Source organism: Typopeltis vanoorti, chromosome 1 (assembly GCF_054136105.1).
Source record: "Typopeltis vanoorti isolate ZY-2024b chromosome 1, IOZ_Tvanoo_1.0, whole genome shotgun sequence".
In the NCBI taxonomy this organism is placed as follows: domain Eukaryota; kingdom Metazoa; phylum Arthropoda; class Arachnida; order Uropygi; family Thelyphonidae; genus Typopeltis; species Typopeltis vanoorti.
The window spans coordinates 84,500,996-84,524,163 of NC_143549.1; the positions used below are offsets into that span (position 1 = coordinate 84,500,996).

The following is a 23,168-nucleotide window of genomic DNA, read 5'->3' on the forward strand; positions in this document are numbered from 1 at the left end:
ATTCGTTTGGAAGAAGGTGAAAGATAGAAATTTGGGGGGGGGGGAGAGAATGATAGAATAAGATGAAAAAAAGATTAGGGATGGAAGTAAATAAATAAAATAAAATAAAACGAATCATGAATTCATAGAATCTCCACACTTAATTAAGAAAACCATTGTAGGGCAATTCCTATTAATTTATATTATACTTACTTGCTTATCTTGCGCTTCCATGATTTCTTTTAAACTAGTAGTACATTCACCAATTAAGTCGTGGCTGGAAAAAGAATCATGATCGTAGCAAGATATCTGGAACAGAATTAGACATTATGTAAATAATACGCATACAGAATGGCATGATTTTTTTTTAATGTGAAACATATAGTACATGAGTATTTGCACCGTGGGTAGGCTAACAGTGAGGTTATCGGGAACCCTGCAAACATTTTCAAGTCGTTTCAGATGAATTTTATTTATAATAATAAAAAAATCAATGAGAATAATACATGATTTCGGAGAATGTGATCTCGCGAGTCTAAACCTGTTCGCCAGTTGCCAGTGGTGTTCACTGTGTTTCGTACGGAGAGGGGAAACATATCATTTCTGCTCTCTAATTACATAGCTAGTTGGAAGCTTTACAAGGGGGATTCGTTTTGCTCACAAGTGGACAAATCCTTCACGATTTAGAATGTTAACAAAGTATACTGAAAAGTGTTCTGTAATCTCAACCAGAGTTTACATCTGACAGTTGATCTCGTAGCATCAAAACAGTGCTGAATTTATCAATCTGGTTTTAGAATGATAAAAAGAACTTGATCGTCTGAAGTCGTTCAGTGGATGAAGTGCAGCAGTAGATAACAACAGACTTCTTCAAAGCATATCAAGATATTGGACTATTATCTCCCATGAACAATGCGAAGTCGTGCATCTCGAGGTAACATACCATCCCCAAAACTACCTTCGCGGGGTACGTCAGGATTGACACTATGTAAGATCATAACGAAAAGACTACTGGTGGGTGTGTGTGGGGGGGTGTGTATGTGTGTGTGTGAGAGAGAGAGAGAGAATGCCTTTCACTATCCACAGATTATCTTGTTCCATTTATCTATAGTTCAAATGTAGTGGTGATTTGCTCCACGCCAAAAACAACTGTATTGTTTCTTAGAGAGAGACAGATAGAGCGAAAGAGAGAGAAGGCCTTTCACTATGCACAGATTATCTTGTTCCATTTATTTATAGTTCAAATGTAGTGGTGGTGATTTGCTCCACGCCAAAACCAACTGTATTGTTTCTTAGAATCTTAACAGCTCGCATTTTATTATCTATTAGAAGACGGCTAATTGAAATATTTTAAATCAATTTCCAATGCTTTTCTAAATCCTCAATGTAAATAATAACAGTTAAGTTGTCTTTAAAAAAATTGGAATTCGTGAGAAAAGTGCAAACATTGAAAACACTGCAGTGTTTTCACTAATGCCTTCGGTATCCTGAAGATATTTTGAATTCCTATTATATTTATTCGTCCGCGCGGTTAGCCTAGTGGCTTAGCGCTTCGCAACCATATGCCTGGGGAAGGAGTGTCCTAGGTTCGATTCCCATCGGAGACGTGAGGAGCTAAAGGATCTTCCTCAGTCTTAGCCAAGTTAGCCGGTCTTAGGCGTGGACAGTAGGGTTTTTTCCGCCAGTTTATCTGGGGTTTTTCATCCCGCAAGCAGGCAAACCGGCCCCGTGAACACACACAGGTTACAGTCAAAAAAATACTTACGGCAAGGAAGGCAACGGGAAACCACCTTGCTCATAATCATCTCCCTAGTATAGTAGCATATATAGCTACCCTCCCCTGGCCGTATGGCAGAAGGGAACAGATAGATAGATTATTTATTCAGTTGTTCATCAGTAGACGTGATACTGATTAAATGATAGTGTCATGAGTTTTTGATTTCATAGTTTCTCTAAGATGATTGGATGATGCAATACAGAAATATATTCTCTATTCTACTGTCTAAAAGATATTGTCATTTGAATTATCTCATTATCTCCACAAACATAAAACCGATTTTGAATTTCATTGCATTTTTCACTCCTATACAATTCTCTAAAAAAGTATGTAATAATTCAATTATTAGTAAACTGGAGTCCCGAAGTGGCTTTACAAAGTTCCTTATGCGATCTGTAAAGCAGAGTTTCAGAATTATCTATGAGAAGAGCTACAAAATGTTTCCTTTATCTCGCCACGGTACTAATACTCATGTGCCATGTTTACACCATCTTCCCTGGGTAAGATACGCTTAAAAAGGATTAGAAATGAATTATATATTAATCCACTTTATATAAAATATTAAGTGTTCACATTTAATATAATATTTAATTCCACCTGAGAAAGTTTCCATTGGTAGATTCGGACATAAATTTATCACTTCGATTCTCATCATGCTCTAAGAGATCGGCATTACTGCAGATATCTTAGAGCTCTTGTGGTACAAAAAAAGCGAAATCGCATGGTGTCTGAACTTTAAGGAAGTCAGCACGTTAAAATGTTATCCTTTAAGAGTTTTCAATGGTAACAGAAGCTCTAGTGAAGGAGTAGAGAAAGTTTTTGCCTTCCTCTGTCAGCTGTTTCGGCACTCATGAAGGCTTTCCTAGAAATGTACTAACTGTCGTGAGCAATCCGCAAAAAACAACACTAATCAATTACGAATAGGAAAGTTTCATTTAGTATGTCTATAAATCACTGCTTCTATTTTATGCAACATCACCTGCTTTATGAGTGTTTATTTATTTAGCAGATCTCCTCAATCATACTTCTTTTCCGTCCACCACTTACAGTTTTCTCTAGGCAATATACACATATCAGTTTCTCATGCAAACATTCAACTATTTCATTCAGTTTCAGGCATTCTCCCCACTCCTCAAAAGAAAATAACAATAATAATAAAATAAATGGAAAAAGAAAAGTACACGTGTGGATTCTTAGTGCCAATTATAAAGTGTTAAATTTCATTTTAAATTCATTAAATTTAGTAAGCTTTGGCATGCTTTTGTAACTGCCGGGCTAATTGGCGGAGTAATTAGAGTAGTTTATTTAAAGACTGGAGTAGCTTGAAAAAATATCCATCTTTGCTCTCTGCAACATGGTTTCTGCACTAGCTAGAAATGAATTAAAATGCAAATATATATAATCATCATCAAATTCCTGAGTGTTCCTATCGAAAAATTTGCTCCGAATTATCCTGTTATAAGTCAAGACTCCAATACTATTATATCTGATATTTATGTCTTCTAAGCCACTTTGGTCATCCTCTGGGTCTTTTTCCTCTGATCATGGCAAAGAACACTTGTCTGGCTTACCTTTCCTCTTCCATTCTATTTAAGTGACCAAACTACCTGAGATTAGCTCTTCTAACACATTCCTGAATGCTAATAATGGCAAGTTATTTCCTCATATCCTCATTTTTAATATGATACTGCCATTGATGCTATCTATCCCAAATCTTTCTCAGAACTCTCATATTAGTGATCTCGAGACTTTGATCAAGTGTTTTATTTCTAACCGAGCTCTCAGATCCATAATTTAAAATTGGTTTGAACATGACATGTCTTGTATATAGCTGATGTAATGTTTTGACTAATTTCTTTCTTATTCCATATAAATTTATTCAGGTGGCTTACTACCATACAAGCTTTACTAATTCTGTTGTCCGTCTATTTCCATATTTAATTTGCCGTCTTTACTAAATATTGTGCCTAAATAGTTGAAATGTTTTACTTGTTCTCTAGAGTTCTCCATTCAGGATACAGTTGAGGTTTTGAATGCTTCTGCCTATTTTCATCGTCTTTGTCTTTTTATTGCTGATTTTCCTACCAAATTTATTACAGAAATTATTCAGTTTAGTTAGACTTATTTAGAAGGATAACATCATCCGTATAAAGTAAAGAGCTGACATTAACATCTCCAATTTTGATATCAGGTTTAATACACTTTCCTTCATAATGTGATCCATACAGATGATAGATAACAGTGAAGTTAATGTGTGTCCTTTTCTCACTCCTCATTTAATATCAAACTAGCTTCCTGTACCTCCTTCAATTCTAATTGCTGACTTACAGCTTATAGAGAGTCTATGTATTGCCTGATATAATTTCCCATTTATACCATGTAACTGTAGCGATTTGAATAGCTTCCTTCTTGACGCTTGGTCATATGCTTTTCTGGATCTACGAAACTTAAATGCAGACCTTGTTATATTTCCTTGGTGTACTATATATGCGATTTTTCAACTATTTTTCTTAAAGTGAAAATCTGTTTGGCCTGAATCCAGATTGTTCTTCAAGTTTCACTTCCACAATTTTCCGTAGCCGTTTCTCAAGAATACTCGCATAATTCTTACCATGAACACTCAGTTGTGAAATTACTCACAATGTTTTATTTCTCTCTACTTCAATTACCCGGAATTCCACCATCTGTCCAGGCCTTCTGAATTATCCAGTGCAGCCACTGCTAAACTTTTATACCTCCATATTTGAGCATTTCTGGTCGAATTTCTTCTACTCTAGCTGCCTTTCCACATTTCAGTTTTTGATGACTTTTTCTACTATTTCTAATTGCATTCCTGTTGAGTGCTTTCTACCAACGCTGCCACTGGTTGTTCTATTTAGCAATATTTCCAAATAATTACTCCAGACAACAAGAATATCTTTATCTTCAGTTTTCATATCACATTTATCATCTCTGATTCTAAACTTCTTCAACAGTCTCCAAAATATTTTGCCAACTTCCTGATATTCACTTTCTATGTTATGACTTCAAACAAATGGACATATCCCAGTTTAATCTAAATATCAGATGCTGTTAAACTCTATCACTCTAGAACAAAATTATTACTATGTGTAATTTCAAAATATTTGGTTCTGCAAATGGCCCGATTGAAACAATATTTAAGATTGCCTGATAACGCTTCTTAAGGATTACAATTACCGAATTTAAATACAATTTCCACATTCAGAGTCCAAGAATAACTTTAGTTAGAACTGACATACAAACCGATTCTAAATACGTGCATAAGCATTTTGAAAAACGAGCATAAAACATTAAAATCGATGTTGATTTTCTATAAGTGTATCCCGAACAAATTTTAAGAAAAATAACAAAAAGTTGTTTTTAGCAGTCTTATGAATGTATGTACAAAATATCATTAAAATCAAATTAACAAAATGGTCGCCCCACCCACCCACCCACCCACACACACACACACACACATTATCACAGTATAAATCTTGCTAGGGCTCAGCGATTATAATCGCTGAACCTTAGCAAGGTTTATCAAGGTTTATATCTTAGCAAGGTAAAAAATTATTATTTTTGAATATCGTCCTATAGATGAGAGGTAGAAGAATCTAAGGTACATCTGTGCAGTGTGCTGGATGATATTTGGGAATCTGATAACAAAACACATAAAAAGTCTAGTACCTTTTGATAATTTTGAAAATGAGAGAATTTTTTATTTACTTACAAGTAACGGAACATTGTCACTTGGTTTTATCCTTGCTCTTATTTCAAAGGGCATCCACAAAGGATTTCTGTTATACTTTATAACCTAGAAGTTTCAAAAATATTAATTGGTGAAACATCGAACAACAGATTAATCGCCAGCATGAACTCAATTAAGAAAAATAAGTTTTTAAAATGATTTTTGCTCGAAATACTCATTTTCGTAACTCCTTCAAGTTTAGGATTATCGTGTTATTATATCATCATTTATATTATATTAAAATAGGAAACAATGGGTAGACAACTTCCACTTTCTAGCTATCATTTTTTTGTTTCAGGAAATGAGTACGTAGAAGATTTAATAAGTAAATATTTAATCATTAATTCCGATATTTCGATAATATTAAACTGACATCATCAGTGGAACCATACAGTAGTACATGTATGTGCACGCCACCACTATATTCGGTAAATGAGACTGAGAAAAGGTAGCTAAGATCTTTAAAAAATACAATCTTGTGACCATCTAAAAACCACACAAGAAACTAGTATTCCTTATCTTCTCGCCTAAAGACCAGTTACAACCTATGGATTTACCTGAGGTCTACTACATACCATGTAGCTGCAACCTTTCTTACTTTGGTCGAAAGGTGCAAACAGCCAACAACTGGATCTTGGAGCACCAATACTACATCCGATTCCACCATTACGGCGGCTCAGGTTCAGCAGACCATGCCTTCATTATCTACAACAGGAACCTCCAGAAAAAAAAAAGGCTAACTTAAGATTATTCACCGAAGTAAGTATAAAGTTGAGATTTTTTCTGGAATCTGCTTCAGCTCTTACAAAACTACTCCAAAATCAACAAACATGGTTAGCAAGCTGCCTCTGACCTGGGAAACTCGCATTCATAGTCAATAGCCAAAGCACACAGTCAAATCCCAATATTACTTCTACTGCGACTACTACTTACTTATCTTCTTTGTGTCCTGTTGCACATAAGGCCAAGAACCACACCTCCATTTAGCGCTGCCTTGTGTCACTACTTTCCCAGCTCCCAAACCAGAGTTATTCTGCTTTCCGTTTCTGCTATTCTCCGCCATGTGAGTTTAAACCTCTCCCTTTTTCCTTCGTGATCCATATCCAAGGCTCTCTTCGAATCTCTCTACTGTCCATTCTCAATACATATCCAATCCATTCCCAGGTCAGTGCAACTCTATTCGTGTGAAATGTCGGCGAGAAGAGAACCTGAGGTCTACCACATACGGTGTAGCTGCAACCTTTCTTACTTTGGCCGAAAGGTGCAACCCGAGTTCGAATGAGGTGTTGTAATAGGATGTCATGTTGAAGTCCTATCTGTTAGCAAAGTGTTGACAAATTGGGCCATCCCCGGTCAACAATCAGTGATACAATACTGACAGAAAAGTGCAGGGAGTCAACTGCAAGTGTTACCCACAGCGGTTAACCCACCATAATCACCGAATGTGACAGCAGGTTGCTACTAAAGATAATATGTAAAACTCCACTGTTCGTTGGCTGACACGTTCCTTCGCATTCCTTCGTTGAATGCGAAGTTGTAGGCATCAACTCGAACACGAATCTGCACAAAAACATTCGGAACAGAGTCTAAAATCATTTGTTTCTATGGTAGGACTGCAATATGCAAGCTTCACATTACCTGAACCAACATGCAGCATCATCTTCAGTGGTGCAAAGAACATATACAGTGGGAAATAGAAGGATGGAAAGCTGTAATGGAGCGATGAATCACACTACATCCTCTATCAAGCAGATGGACATGTGTGGGTGTGGCGGATGTCCGGTGAACATCTTTACAAGAGTGCGTAATCCCCCAATTATGAAATTCGGAGGTGACTGTGTTGGTGTGGTCTAGTTTTTCCTGATTTGGCCTGGTACTTCTGTTTGTGGCGCCATGAACACTGAACTCCAAGGGGTATCTGAACATTATAGACAATACAATGTTCCTACATTGTGGATTTTTTACGGAACTGACTATTGTCTCTTTCAGCAAAACAATGCACCATTCATAAGGCTGCTACTATAACTGCTTGGTTTGTGGACATGAACGTCACAAGATTTGACTGGCCTCCAAGACACCTGATCTGAATCTTATTGAACATCTGTGGGATGAACTGGAACATCGGGTGAAGTCAAGGGATCAGCTCCACAATAGGCCAGAACCTTAATAAGTTTAGTTTAATCCTTTATCTAAGTGTGAGCAAACAACGTTTGCGCCTGAAAGTATCTTCAGGACGGGGTAAGGTAGTGCAACACCAGGAAACTCGTTGCAAAGGTGGAGAAAGTTCCCATCACTCCTATCTCAGTATCTCCCATAATGCAAAGCACATCTCCTTGCGGATATGTGTAATGCTATGCATTAAGGCAAGGGCCACTACATACCGGTTTCGACCTTTATTGAGGTCTCGTCATCCCCGGAACCGGTATGGATAGTGGCCCTTGCCTTAATGCATAGCATTAAGGCAAGGGCCACTATCAAGGCCAGAACCTTATTACATGCCCACAGGAAGAATATATATTTCATTTTGTGAGTTTCCATGTCTGTCATACATATATAATACATACTTAACATTTCTTTCTATTCAGGAGACTGTAGGTCTCCTTGTATTTTTCTCTTTTCTCAGTCTCAATTATTTATGTAATTCTTCGCATGCACATATCCATACCATTTTATGGTCGCCCCTGATGATAGCAATTTAACTTTGGTGAAATATCGCAATCAATAATTAAATATTTAGCTATTAAAGTTTCTATTTTGACAATTCCAGAAACAAGTGAGTAACAAATGAGTAACAAATCAATATATAAACTTTAATGCCAGAAAATTTCTAAATACGTGCTGAACTACTGGATGAATTCATGCCATTTTAACAATTAGTGGTGGACTGAAAAATCTTGTTAGTGGAAATTTATATTTGTGCATTTTTTTCTGGAAACAGTAGCGAAAGGCATCTAGACCACTCGGGCTTTTATGAATGTCAGGAATTTCAAAGTGCGCACTTTGAAATTCGGAAGTTTTTATAGTGAAATGGAAGTTACTCGGTTTAATTGATTATTACTTTATTTATGAATTAGACATCCTCTCAGTATCAGTATCTGACTAAAATATTCGGTTAGTTTCCTAAGTGTTGGAGTACTAATTAGGGTTAATACTGAGTATTCGTCAACAGTAACAATCACATTGTGGAAAATGGATTGCATCGAATTGAGTACTCTAAATCATTTGGTGATGAAATAGTACTCGGAGTTATTTTTTTAATAAAGATTTAGGGAAAATGATATAATGGAAACGGCAAAATTGAATAAACTTCCCTGGTAGGTAATTAAACGTTTAATAGGAGACGATTCCTAATGAAGGAACGGGAAAAATCTATGAGTTGCGTTAAAATAATAATAATAATAATAATAATAATAATAATAATAATAATAATAAACGCTCCATCAGTAGCCGTTAAAATTTGTGATGATGAAGGATACACGTACGCATACCTTAGCGAAAAGTGGGCATATTGGGATAGATGCGTATGTACATCTGATCTGTAATGACCAATAAACAACAAATTGCACAATAAAATACGCACTGAAAATTATTAAATGCATTCCTATACCTCAGTTCGGTATACCGGCTGCCATAAACCATCTACATGTTTCTTAATCTCCAAGAATGGATCACACAGTCCAAAGGGATCCTGCAAAATGAAACAGCAAGTTATTTTTGGTTTTATTCATGCTTAACTTACAAATATCTTTTAAATGATTAGGGAAGCTTGTTATTTGGATTAATCACAATTCTCTTCAATAGTTTTTCGATATCGGTGACACTTCGTACACTTATACTACACAATCCGCACATTTATGAGCATTACAGCCTTGTCCCACGTTAATAGTAATCTAGAATGGAAAGTGTAACTTCTTGTCTTTCTTTAAGAAAGTGAAACACAATGAAAGCGTTGTCAACAGCCTCCCGCCGTCTACAATCTCAAATGAGAAAGCTATCATGTATTGAAGGATATCCTATTCAAGTACAAGATTACAGCATGCTACTCTCCTAAGTACTTTATCAATGAAGTGAACCAAAGTAACACAACTACGAAATTTCAACATTGCACTTAGATCGATCATTTCATTGATATAACAAGAGCGCAATCATGTCATTTGGAAAATTGCAAGTGATAATAAAAATGGAACCAAAGGTCTCCGTGGCCAAAAAAAAAAAAAAAAAGAAATTGAAACGATGAAAATTAATTATGTGTTATGAGTAGTAGCTTTTTTTGTTGTTTGTTTGTTTTTATACTCTTCCGCAGAGTATCATCCCACGAAACAGTCAGACCAGAATGCTTGCACAATTAACAGACATAATATTGGCTTCCTAGCCATATTTATTTTTACTGTAATTCCAAACCCTATCTACAGAGTATAACTAAAGATCAACACACTACAGTTCCTATATCCTCCAACATCATAACAGAGATTGTATTAGACACTCCACCCAACGCGCTGCATAACCATGTACAGAGCCTCAGCGGAACATGTCGAGTGTCTTGTGAGCTGACAAAAACTGCATCATCCTTCCTGTAATGTTTCCATCGTGCATTTTCCAGTGCTTATATCCGAAATAATGGAATGTCTTCCCTTATTTGGAGGTGGTTCCCTCTGACTTTGACTTCACTAAAATGCGTTTTAAACAAAACTTGGAAGTCTAAACTGCTAATGAGTTTTAAGGAGCACTTGTAAATTGCAACATAGTTAAAACGATAATACCTAAACAGGTAGGTACAAGAGAGTTTATTAATAAATTACAAAACCATATATTTCGATCTGAAATATACAAATCATCTTCAGAAATACCACAATTCGAAATGTAATTCGAACAATGAATTTCAAAATATACACAACGTGTACTGATGTATAGTACAGTAGATTATAAGGTTGATATATATATATGATTAAAAACCGTTATTGTTACCATTAATAAGGATCAGACTTTCTTTAATTTTAGGTAAGGAAATCCAGTCATTGTGCTTCAAATTAAGGCGATGTAGTACCCTTAGCATCTCTTTGAATAAAGACCTAAATTTAAAAGACCTTCTTTTAATTGTCTAATACCATCCCCCCCCCACACACACACACAAACACAGGTAGTGTTTGTGCGTGTGGTATTAGCCAAAGATTCTGTGACTCGTATAGACTTCGTGCTATGCTATAACTTTATATTTATTTTTATGTATTTATTTATTATTAATGAGTATGTACGATTGATGTTCTTGCAGTCGCTTCTCATCTGAACGTCTTGTTTCTCCAAATGATAAGAGAAGACACTCGTAAGGACACCTGATAAACACCTGGAAGGGAAAGAGAAGGCTATTTATCTTTGGTGAAAAGTAACATGAAAAGAGTTTACTGATTGGTAAGGAAGCAGACACCGGATATTCCATCAACATATGGGAATGGGAGTGTGCGTACAGACTCAGATATCATAGTAACAGGCTTGAGGTACGAGTATATATTTCATGATACCCTGGATCTTCCTTGAGATGAAGCTATTCTGATGTATGATTCTTTGGATAATGTCAAACTTTAACTTCAAATCATATGGGTTGACGAAGACGAAGTTTGCTCTATTAAGATGGATTTTTGATTTTTTGATTATGCCTATTTTTTGAGAATGATGATGATGTTAATTTTGTATCGTAATCCCACATTCCCAAACCGATAAATATATACAAAAAAGACTAAATCCATCACCGAACTCGCCACAGATAATGAATGAAAATTAAAAGAAAACAAAAATAATAAGCTTGTTGTTCTTTTTATTTTTCTGCTTTTCGGTGGAAAAGTGAAGTGTTCTCTATAAAAAACGTTTTTGTTCATAAGTTCCACTTTTTCTTCCAACATTATACATTGTGTCCAAAAGCTAAGGACGAACTACATTTTTATTTGCATATGAAAAAATTTCCACGACTACAGCCAAGTACCAAGTGGTTAAATATTTGTCATCAGCAGTTTTTTTTTTCAGATTTGTTTAAGATATCGTATAAATCTAAAAATGCAAAACATAGCATTTTCTTACTTTCTTATCGAGACCTGTGGCCATGAAGCTCAAATTTATTATGACGCTGCTTTCATTAACCACTTCTTCGGATACGATCTGCAATAAAAATATATTCAAATATGAAAATAAGATATTTTAAAATATTTGACTAAACTGTGGTTTAAATTACTATTTATTGTGTATTTATAAAATTGCACAGGATTTCTTGAAGTGTAAACATACAAACTAATAGATAAAACAGTAAAAACTAGCAAAGGCGACAACAATTATGTAGCTACAGAAAAGGCTGATGTTATTTTAAAATATTTCGAACAATGCAACGTACAAATAGAAATATTTTAAAATATTTCGAATTGTACGTTGCATTGTTCAGTATGTTGTATGTGTTTATTCATTCACGTGTTTGGCTAGTAAAGGTTAGGATGTATTCAGACAAACTGAAACTTGGGTTGATATTTAGATGTTTACGATCTAACGCCATTTCCAAAGATTCTCAAATTTTAATTTCGTCGTATCATGGCAACAGTGTAATAGTTCCGATATCTCCCATAACACTTGATGTCTCACTTGCGAAGCGTCTTGCGAGTTAGCTGAAGAGAGCATGTAATGGCAAAAGTGAGGCTTCGCTCCTGTGCCATTCGATATCTCGAACGTGTTCTTCAATACGCTGTTCAATTGATTTTTCTGTCTGTCCATAGTAAGGACCGGCAATAGCACTACAGCCGAATATAAACACCCCGAATATTGAAGTGGGCTATCAAGGTCTTGTAAATCGGAGTATTGATCTCATCTTGATAAAGGGGATAAATGCTACTTTGAGTTTTATATTCCTGAAATATTTTTGCTAGTTTTGTAGAAGTAGAGCTAATATATGGAAGCATGATGAATCCTCTGTTTTCTTCTTCATTAGAAATTTCTTTGGCCTACTGTCAGTTGAGTAGTCTAGAGATGATGTGGTCCTTATAACCATTTTGAAGAAAAGAGTTTTTTCTTCAAAATGGTTTTGAAATTCTTTGTTCATTCATCCTTATCAGTGATAAGTCGGAGGGTTCTTGCTCCTAGTGTGGAAATAATACCCACATTTTTAGGCCTATAATAATGGGAAGAGGCATGTAGATATCTGTCAATTATGTGTACTTTCGAATACCGAAATTTAAAATTTTCCCGATTCCATAGTCAGCCAAAGGTCAAGAAATGGGAGTGAACCATTAGATTCGAATTCATAGGTGAATTTTATGTTAGGGTGAAGAGAGCTTTAGGGTGTTGACGATTCAGGTACTCTCGAAAGCAGAAGTGGAAACAACGCAGAAGTGGAACTGTTGACACTTTTGGCAATCTTCTATAGACTTTGTCGGTTCATGATTATATATACTGTATATATTAAAGCAGCAGCCTTAATGACATGGTGCATTGTCTTGCTGACACAGAGGTCCGAGGCCAAACCAAGAAAAACAGGACCATACCATCACACCATCCCCTCCGAATTTCATAATTGTCGTTACACTCTGGTAAGAGATGTTCACTGGACATCCGCCACACTCACACTAGTCCATCTGTTCAGTAGAGGGTATAGCGTGATCGTCGCTCCAAATGTCCCACTTCTATATTCCATGTTCCACTCTACACGCTCTTTGCACCAATGAAAACGACTCGGAATGTTGGTTCAGGTAATGTACGGCTTGCATATTGCGCTTCCTACCATGGAAACCCATATATTGCGAGCCTCAGCTCTGAATGTTTTTGTCCAGATTCGTGTTCCAGTCGATGCGTGGAACTCCGCCTTCAACGTGTCGGCCGTCGAAGGCGATCTTTATCCAAGTTCGGTGAGTGTGGTAGAGAGTCTGCTGAGGGTAGCACATGCAGTTGACTCCCTGCGCTTTCATCTCAGTATGGTGTCACTGATTGTTGACCTCGAATAGCCTAATTTTTCAACAATTTGCAGAACAGATAGGCTTGTAACATGACATCCTATCACAATGCCTCTTTCAAACTCGGTCGGTTCCCCTTCTAGCAGTCATTTCACTCTGACGCAGTTGAACTGACTTGAGACCATCATATTCCTCCAATTTATGGCTACAAACACGTGACTCATTATATGGCACGATGTACCTTGCCCATGAGAATGTACATTCACTTCTTTACATGCAGTGTATATACTAGACAAACTACAGCTTATCGCATCCGAAAGTATAAAAATAAATATAAATAAATATAATAGAAGGAGGGGAAGCGATCTTAAAAGTTACGGGTTAAGTACACGCAAGTGTAAATGTGGTCCTTTGGAAGAGTCCTCGAAGAATGGAGAGAAGATAGAATGGTGTCATTGAATAAAGGTGGCAATAAAATGAAAGCATCATTAAACTATAGAGTAGTCTCATTTCTTCATTTGATACTTTGGTGAAGATAATAAGAATTCGTATTTAGAATGAGGTAGAAGACAATGAAATTCTTCGTGTACGGCAATACAGATATGTTACAGAGCATTGCCTGAAAAGCAGGAAGTAGAAATAAAAATAATAATAATGACACTTACCGAAATAGTGCTTTCTAATTGAACGTTCATTTTCGAAAAAAGATGGGACGTAAACGGTGAGCCAGACACTATCTGCAATATTAGAAAGACGTAATATGTTAATAATTTTTCCCCCAGTGTTATAAACAAATAGATCTGGACAATAATCTACTCCATGAACTATGTATTATTTCCAAAATAATAGTATCAGGAAGTTAATTGTTAATATTAATATCAATATATGGAACTTTCAGAAGCAGATTTCAACAGAAATTTATACTTTCCAAATCAGCAAATAAATAAATAAATAAATAATAATTATAATAATCCCCAAGGTAGAGTCATCTATTATAACAGTCAAAGATAGCGGATCTGTGCTCAGCAGCCTTACGCTGATGACCACTGTCAATAGGTAAATTTATCAGACATAAGACACAAATCATTCCTCAGATTGTACACCTTCAGTCTATTTCAAGATTAATTTGAATTATTGCTTCTGCAATCGAACAAAGACTAGTCCATCTTGTACAAAGCTTTCTGGAGATGTGGAGGAAGAATATGAAGAGCTCTAATCTACTTCTATAAGAAAATTTAAAATGGTTTGTATAATTATACGAGCTCACGATCATTATCCATACGATCCTTTATCCTTGAAATTCCTTTCAATTATAAGATGCAAATATAACTCTAATGTAGGGCAGTTATATTTGGATTACGGAAACAGCAATATCGATAATACTTCTCTAATCCCACTAATGGCACTGATCTCATATACAAACCTCACTCGTTTTCTCAGTTCACATTATGCGCAGGCCAAAATCAATAGAGGTGTCTGTATATTTTCAAACACTGCAGATTGGGGGATGAAAATTTAAAGAGGCCTTAGGTTGGTTGACGAAAGTCTTTGCGGAGGTACAACAATAAGTTTCACGCTCTGTAAAAGGCTCGTAACACCTAACACCTTGTTTTAGAAAGTCCACATACTGTTGTTAACTCATCGATTGTCAATGTATGTCCATTGATACACATGGACAATCGAGTTATGAAGCAAAAAGGCTTACTGACGAGTGATGCGGAACATGTCGCTCTTATAACTGAAAATTCATTGCTAGTAAGCTCCATTAAAGCTAGAGAACGAGACTGTGTGAAGATTAATAAAATAGATAAAATGGGGGGAAAAGTCAGGTTATTCTAGGAAAGTATAAAGCTAATCCGGATCTTTTCCCACGGTTCTCCTTATGCAGTTACTAAGACTCCTAGCAACTACACACTAATATTAAATACAAAGGCATCGCTATTTTTAAGTGACATAAATCCTCTAGTGCACTTTATTTTCCAAAAGGCGTAAGCCCTGTTCATTAAGTCCTAATTAACATATGAAGAGAGTCGTTAACTAGTTTCCATTCTTCAAGCCTTCACAGACAGTGAGCTCCGGTATCAATGAAACAAGGATTTTTAGGAGAGAAAGAGTACGGCAGACAACTGCCGTTATTTCGTCGGCCTAAGTCCTAGCATTTGTATTACTGTGCTACCTGTGTGAGTTCTACGGTTATTTATTTATTTTTTTTACATATGTGGTTCAAAACATGAGTTTTTATGGAGAAAAACCTACTTACAAGGCGCAAAAAACACTATCGAAGAAAGGCCTTAAAAATATTCTTCAATCTGGCGCACTAGATTCGATTCCATAACTATCTTTCTTCTGGAAGTCTAATACTATATCTTAGTGTATCCTCGCTCTTCATCCAAGAGGCAGGGGTGGTTCGAATCCCGCAGTGGGAATGGTTGTTCGTCATTGTCTTTAGGTAGAAGATTAACTTCATCACCCGTTGTGACATCATCTCCTCGACTTATTGGAAGCCTTCAGTGACTTGAAGAAAGTTCCATGTTTGATCTCTACAGCAGGATTTCTAATTATGTAAAATTAAAAATAATAAAAAAAAGTTCTTAGTTTATCCACGATACCAGTGTACTGTCGGTTTACAATCTTTCGAAGTCACGTTAAAAAAACAAAAAAGGAAAAGGAAAAAAGAAAGAAAAGAAATACACTCTCGCAATATAGGCTTGTTGCCATGGGAGAGAAGTAGACCCAACCCTTCTTTCTGCAATGGAAGAGGGTTTCCCCAGAAGAGGGGATTATACAGGTTAATCATCAACATTATATATAGCGACACGTATACAGTTGGTCGACATATATTCATCAAAGATTTGCTTCCTCAGTCCTAAGTAAAAGGCTGGTTATATTCCACTAATTCGAATCCCACCCAAGGGCCTATAAGTTGTGGAAATACTTTCTGAAAATGAATGCTGTGCCGAACAAAGCGTCTTTTTGCAGCTGCCAAATTTTTAATCCATCAAACTTGAGTGCTTATAGATGTTTTTTCAATGCTTTAGGGATGGCGCCTAAAGCACTTATTATTATGGGAACAACTTTCGTTTTCTTTTGCCAGATTCGTTCAACTTCGACTTGCAAATCGCGATACTTTTTCGTAATTTTTTCATTTTCTTTGTCATCAATCCGGCTATCTCCTGTTACTGATATTTCGATAAACTTAAGACCCTTGTTTTCACTTTTTTTCAACTACTGTTATATCGGGAGTATTACATTCCAAGCTTTTGTCAGTCTGGATTTCAAAATCCCAGAGTATTTTAACTTTTTCATTCTCAACCACTTTCTGGTGAACTTTATGCTCCCAATAGTCTTTAGATACATTAAACCCATAAGTTTTACATAACTGCCAGTGGATTATCTTAGCTACGTTATCATGCCTTTTACGGTACTCAATTTGCGCGATTTTGCTGCACCCACTTATAATGTGGTCTACCGTTTCTTCCTTTTCTTTGCACAATCTGTATTTACTGTCTTCTTGAATTTTTGCCTTCATAACGTTGGTTTTAATGGCCTGTTCTTGCGCAGCAAAAATTACCGATTCTGTTTCTTTCTTTAGTGCTTCATTTCTCAACCATTGCCAGGTCAAGTTGCTGTCAGCGCAGTCCTCTATGCTGTGAAGGTATTTTCCATGCAATGCCTTACTTTTCCATCTTTCAGTTCTCACTTTTACTTGGTTGGTTTTGTATTCCAATTTGTCTCCATGGGTTTAAATAAACCCTCTTTCCTTACCTCAATTGGAAAATTTTCCGTTATTTGCTTCAGATAATCATTCAAATTTCGTTTTTCTTCTTCAATAACTTGCTTCACTTGTAATAATCCTCTACCTCCTTTTTTGCGTGATAGATAGAGCCTATCAATGTCACTGCGAGGATTGAGGGCATGGTGCATTGTCATTAATTTTCGAGTTTTTCGGTCTAAATCTCCCATCTCTAGCTGGGTCCATTCAACAATACTTGCTGAATATCTCAGAATAGGTATGGCCTAGGTATTAATTGCTTTTATCAAATTTCCAGCATTAAGCATTGACTTAAGGAATTTCTTTCTTTGATCTTGTTGTGCAAAATTTCTGATGCTTCTAAAATTCCCAAATATTTATAGCTATCTTCGAATTTTATTGCCTTGATTATTTCACCATTGAGCAGATCGATTTTGTTCAGATCTTCAAACTTTCCTCTTGTTATTCCAGCAATTGCACATTTGTCTAAGCCAAAATCCATTGATATATCTTGAATGAATATGTGCACAGTATTAAGCAATGATCCGAGTTCATTCTCTGATTTTGCACACAACTTCAGATCGTCCATGTATAAAACGTGAGATACCTTTGGACGTTTTTTGCGCAGTTTGATAACCATGAGTAGTTTTTTTTTAAATTCTAGTTAAGGGGATCAATGACAGGATACAAAAAATAGAGGAGATAATGAGTCTCCTTGAAAGATACCCCTTTTTATGTTTACCTCTCCAATTTCTTCTCTATTCAGAACCAACGTGACTTTCCTGTTTTTCATGCTGAATTTCAAACATTTTTGTAAGTTTTCGCTAATACCGAATAGTTCTGTGCATTTTAAAATCCAACTATGAGGCACCGAATCACATGCTTTTTTATAATCTATCCAAGTCATATGAATGTTGGTTTTTCTACGTTTGCAATTTTTCAGAATCATTTTATCAATCAGCAATTGGTCTTTTGTGCCTCTTGAATTTTTGCTGTTACCTTTTTGTTCAATTGGGAAAAGAGAATTTGCTTTAAGATAGCTGTATATTTTATCAGCTAGTATGCCTGTGAGTAGCTTAAAGGTTGTTGGCAGCAGGTTATTGGTCGGAAGTTTTCTGGGTTTGGACCTTTTTCTTTATCCTTTATGATTAAAAATGTTTTCCCTGCTGTGAGCCACTCTTCTTTGCTTTGTCCTTCTAAAACATCATAAAAATTGGTTAGCAAGTCTTTCCTGTTAGATGTTTCAACCAGTAGCCATGAAATTCATGCTTCCCGGGTGTTGACCAATTTTTTATCTTTTTTTTTTTGCTCTTTTAAACCATTTCAGTTGTTATTTTCCATTGGTCCATTTTTCGTTCTTGAGATTCATTCGCAATTTGTTCAATCCACTTTGCCTTGTTATTGTGCCTCTTAGGGTTGTCTCATAAGTTTTTCCAAAATTCAAGTATGCCTGTATGCAAGTGTATTTTCTTTGTCTCTGGTATTTATATTTATATTTTCTTTAGGATTATCATTCCTGCAGCAATCAATTTTCTTATAAAATTGGCGCTGATTTGTGCGAAATCAGCACCAATAACATCGAATTTGCTTGTACTGTTCAATGCGTTCACTGTATCCTCTTATTTTAGCCGCAACCGCAACTATTTTTTGTTTCAGTTCCTCTAATACTTCATCAATAGGTCGTGTGTTTTTTTCAGCTTCTTTTCCTTAAGGTTTTTCAGATTGCTCACGTCTGCTCTGAGCTTAAGAATTTTATTCTCCAGTCGATGCTTCCATTTTGGTTCCTGAGCCTTACTGCTTTTGGGTTCACTAATCTTATATCCTACTTCATATATTACGATGTAGGTTATTGAGTACATAAGTTGATTCGTTTGTCCAATAGTTCCAGTGGGAATAGCTCTTGCAGCTTTATTGGCCTCTTGTAGGAGTTCCTTCAGTTTTTGTTGAGGTACTTGTCTCAATACTGGAAGCCTAACTCGTTCCTGGTTGCTGTTCATTTGCTCGATAATTTTTCTTGCCAGTTCTTGTTCCTTCTCTGATAGCTTTCTTTCAACTATTTGTATATATTTAAGATTTTGCTGCATATTGGAATCTAGTTCTGCCCCATTTATATTCTTGGTCACTTCAGGGACAGTACAGTCTCCTTTTACAGCTTGAGGCTGCAGTGTTTCAAGCTCAAGTTCACTAAATATCTTGCGTTTGATAATGAAGCTGCGTTGCTGCATCAGCCTTTCGAATGAAATTTCCGAATTTGGGTGTGCCAAAGTTGGAGCATTCGTTTCTGAAATCCCCTAACAGAGGGGTTTGAAGTCATGCAGTGCTGTAGAAGCACTGCATGACTTGTCGCTTTTCAGCCATGCTCCACTTTTTCCTAGTAATTACTTTCGAGTTCTGTGGATCGTGTTCCTGTAGCCCACTTGTCATTGGCTGTCCAGGAAGCCTGACATCCAGTGCGGCCCTTGGTAACCCGCGCGGTTACCAAGGACCGATGCGGTATAGAGTTCTGATTTGCCTTCACCATTTTTAACTGGGGGGTGGGCAGGTGCATGAGATGAAAAATAGGAAAGAATCACCCCCTAGCCCTCGATATATATATATATATATATATATATATATATATATATATATATATATATATATATATATATATATATATATATATATATATATATATATATATATATATATATATATGTATACCCACTGATTACTTTAAAGTCCTTTAAAATGAAACATGATGGATGAACTCACACAGCTTCCGAAAATTAAGGCAACTCGAGAATTTATGACGAATTAAAGAAATACAAGTACCTGACCAAGTGTGCATTCCGTAACGCCAAGGAAGTCCCCTTCTTCGAAATTGTTGTCGATATCATATACCAGAAATTTTAATTTCTGTACTTCTTCAAAGTGGTATTCGATTTCAACAATAGTGGAAAAGTCTGGATTTAAGGTATTTTTCACTTTTTCTGTTCTTCCTTTCTGAGAAAAAAAAATCAATTAATATCACATATTTATAAATAGTTTAACTGAGGAAGAGCATAAAAATTGTCAATAGCATATATTCGAATCATATAGGTTTCGTTTATATTTCTTGGTAAAAATACAAGAATAAATCTTTAATATGACTTTTGTAAGACATATTAAACATTACATTGGTCAAACAGTACATTTTCAATCCATAATATATGACTGGTATGTTTTTGATTTGATATTATAGCAGAAATGTGTCATTTTTCTCAGCACCTGTTGATATAGTTTGATTATTAAATTTAATAAAATATCGTCGAAGGACATACTTAATATCATTACAGACGTGTTTGAATATCTAAACGTATTCTCAAAAAAATATATTCTTGAATTCAGAGCTATTTCCAATCATTTGACGTCGGTTTGCAAGACGTCTCCACTGAGACTAGCCTGATATATTTTCAGTTGCTGTACTCTAGCAATGGCTGTTGGTTTTACAACAAAATCCCCCCCCCTACCTTCCACGTGAGACCCGACTAACTCACCTTCTGTTAAAGTCCTTTAAATTCTTCTGTCAAATTAGGCGCCGGAATTTATGATGTGATTGCGCTCCCAAAGCTATAACAGAAGCGCTTTCATGTCAAAAACCCATTAGTTGAAATAAGTAATTAGCGTAATGCAATATATGAGAGAAACCTAAATTGCACCCACCTTGATAGTATGAAATAATCTTTTGGCTCTAACCAGTGGTGAGCTATGAAAAATTTAACAAAGGGCTCGCATCGTTGAGAAAAAAAAAAAAAAAAAGCCTAACTTACCCGTTATATTACGACTTTGTAGAGCTCCTGACAGATATGATAATTCCTGTAGGAAATCAATCATTAATGCTAGATCTTTTAAAAATTCCAAATTGAGAAGTCGGTTTTAAAAACCCTTATATTTATCGTTCGATGCAAAATGCTTGCATAAAGCTGGGTAATTTCTCCACAAAGCAGAGCCGTTCGTAAACTGCAAGCTGCCCATCGTGGTCCAAACACACGGCCAATCTTTAAAATTTCGATACCAAGGTCTTTTGCAATCGTATTTAATTCTCGTTGATTTTTTGGCGATTGATGATAAAAAGCATATAAAATTTATTAATAAGTATTTCAAAATGATTTATTTCTTTAATGTTTTTATCGAATCGTCTAATGCTAAGTGTTAACGATGAGTGCAATGCCAAATCACAACGTTGGAAAATTTTTGTAGAAGATATATTCGCAGCAAGGAAGAATAAGTCAGCACCTATATTATCGACCATTAAGAAAACAGACGGTACCTACACTAAAAACTTAGCAGAAACTGCAGCTATTACGATCAACAAATTTATTCCCGATGACGATGAATCAATAGACGAAGAAATCCACAAAATCTACAGACAAAGAATGAAAACAGACATAGATACACCTAACGACGACTTATTTACAACTAAAGAAATCGAGTCAATATTAAGATCAATGGATCCAAGTAAAACTCCTGGAGAGGACGGAATAACCAGCGATATACTACTAAGAACGTTTGTCGAATTCCCCCGAATTCATAACAACATTTTCCAACGAATCGCCCTAAAAAGAGGGCGATTTCCTTTAAAATGGAAACGTTCTAAAATTATACCCATAATAAAACCAGGAAAAGAAACATCCAACGAAATTAGCAAATACAGGCCAATCAGTTTCATAAACGTTGCTGGTAAGGTGCTAGAACAACTTCTGATAAACCGAATAATGCACCGTGTCTACTCAAGAAACCTATTAAGCAGCAATCAATACGCATTTAGACCTCAATCCAGCACAGTAGACGCAATTATGAAGGTAAAAGAGTTCACAGAAGGCAGTTTACAGCAAAAAAAAAAAAAAAACGTACTAGTACTACTGGTCTCACTCGACTTCCAAGGAGCTTTCGATGCTGCGTGATGGGCAGCCATAATCAATCAATTAAGAGATTTTAAATGTCCAAAAAAAACTTACTCGATCTTACAAAAAATTATTTTACAGACAGAAGAGTGACCATACTATTAAAAACCAGAGCTGTAACGAAAGAAGTCAAACGAGGCTGCCTCAATCCTGCTGTGGACCAGGCTTCTGGAACATCCAGTACGATTCGCTATTAAGACTTCCTTTCACTACTGAAACAAAAGTCATAGCTTTCTCCGATGATGCGATGATAATGATTCGGAGACGCGACGGCTTATAACTAGAAGTAACGGCCAACGAAGAACTCTTTAAAATTGCAGAGTGGGCACGCGAGAAGAAAGTGATATTCAATAGCAGCAAATCTAAAGTGCTTCATATCTCATGTAAAAAATCAAAAAACCTGTAAAAGTCTTCCTAAACGGAGAAGGTCTCGAGGTAGCCAGTGAGCTAAAATACCTAGGGGTAATAATAGATGAAAGATTTACTTTCAACAAGCACATCTCATATGTTGCTGAAAAAAGCTTACAAATTTTAAACCTTCTAGCAAAGTCGCCAAGGATTAGTCCAACGAGCGCTGAAAACAATATATACCGGAACTATACTACCATTAATATCTTATGCTGCACTTGCCTGGAAACATTCACTAAAATCAAAGAAAAAGAGACAAAAGCTAAATAGAGTTCAACGCCTTATAGCCATACGTACAATTAAAGGATACAGGACAATATCTTTCGAGGGCAGCTTGCGTTATTGCAGCTTTTACACCGATCTGTCTGAAAATACGAGAATTATCTCTAATACACGAAGTCACTTCCGGAAGATATAACGAAAATTCTAACATTGATTCAAATTGCTACGAACGTCCGCTTCACTACAGTAAGTGGCCTCACCCAGCAAAGAAAACAAATATTAATGAGAAGGAAAGCTCTGAAAGTGACGAATTCCATATATACACTGACGGAAGCAAAACTGGAGGAATGTCGGCTGTTCTTTCGTTGCATATAACAGGCAGTTCATTATACAAGAACGCTGCTGTAGACTGCATCCTCTCTCTCTGTTCCAACAATCA

At 36.0% G+C, this 23,168-nt stretch overlaps 1 protein-coding gene across 2 annotated transcripts in view; it reads right to left on the reverse strand.

Annotated features, from left to right (window-relative positions):
• Positions 1–23,168, reverse strand: part of LOC150110166 (copine-3-like) — a 72,425-nt gene that overhangs the window by 32,590 nt on the left and 16,667 nt on the right. For both annotated transcript variants that reach the window (XM_090391784.1, XM_090391775.1), the window contains exons 3-8: positions 19,989–20,159; positions 14,092–14,163; positions 11,577–11,654; positions 9,115–9,195; positions 5,490–5,573; positions 193–288 (exon numbers count right to left, since the gene is read on the reverse strand). In XM_090391784.1, the coding sequence (XP_090247910.1) occupies positions 193–288; positions 5,490–5,573; positions 9,115–9,195; positions 11,577–11,654; positions 14,092–14,163; positions 19,989–20,159 (582 nt within the window). The remainder of the gene's footprint in view (positions 1–192; positions 289–5,489; positions 5,574–9,114; positions 9,196–11,576; positions 11,655–14,091; positions 14,164–19,988; positions 20,160–23,168) is intronic.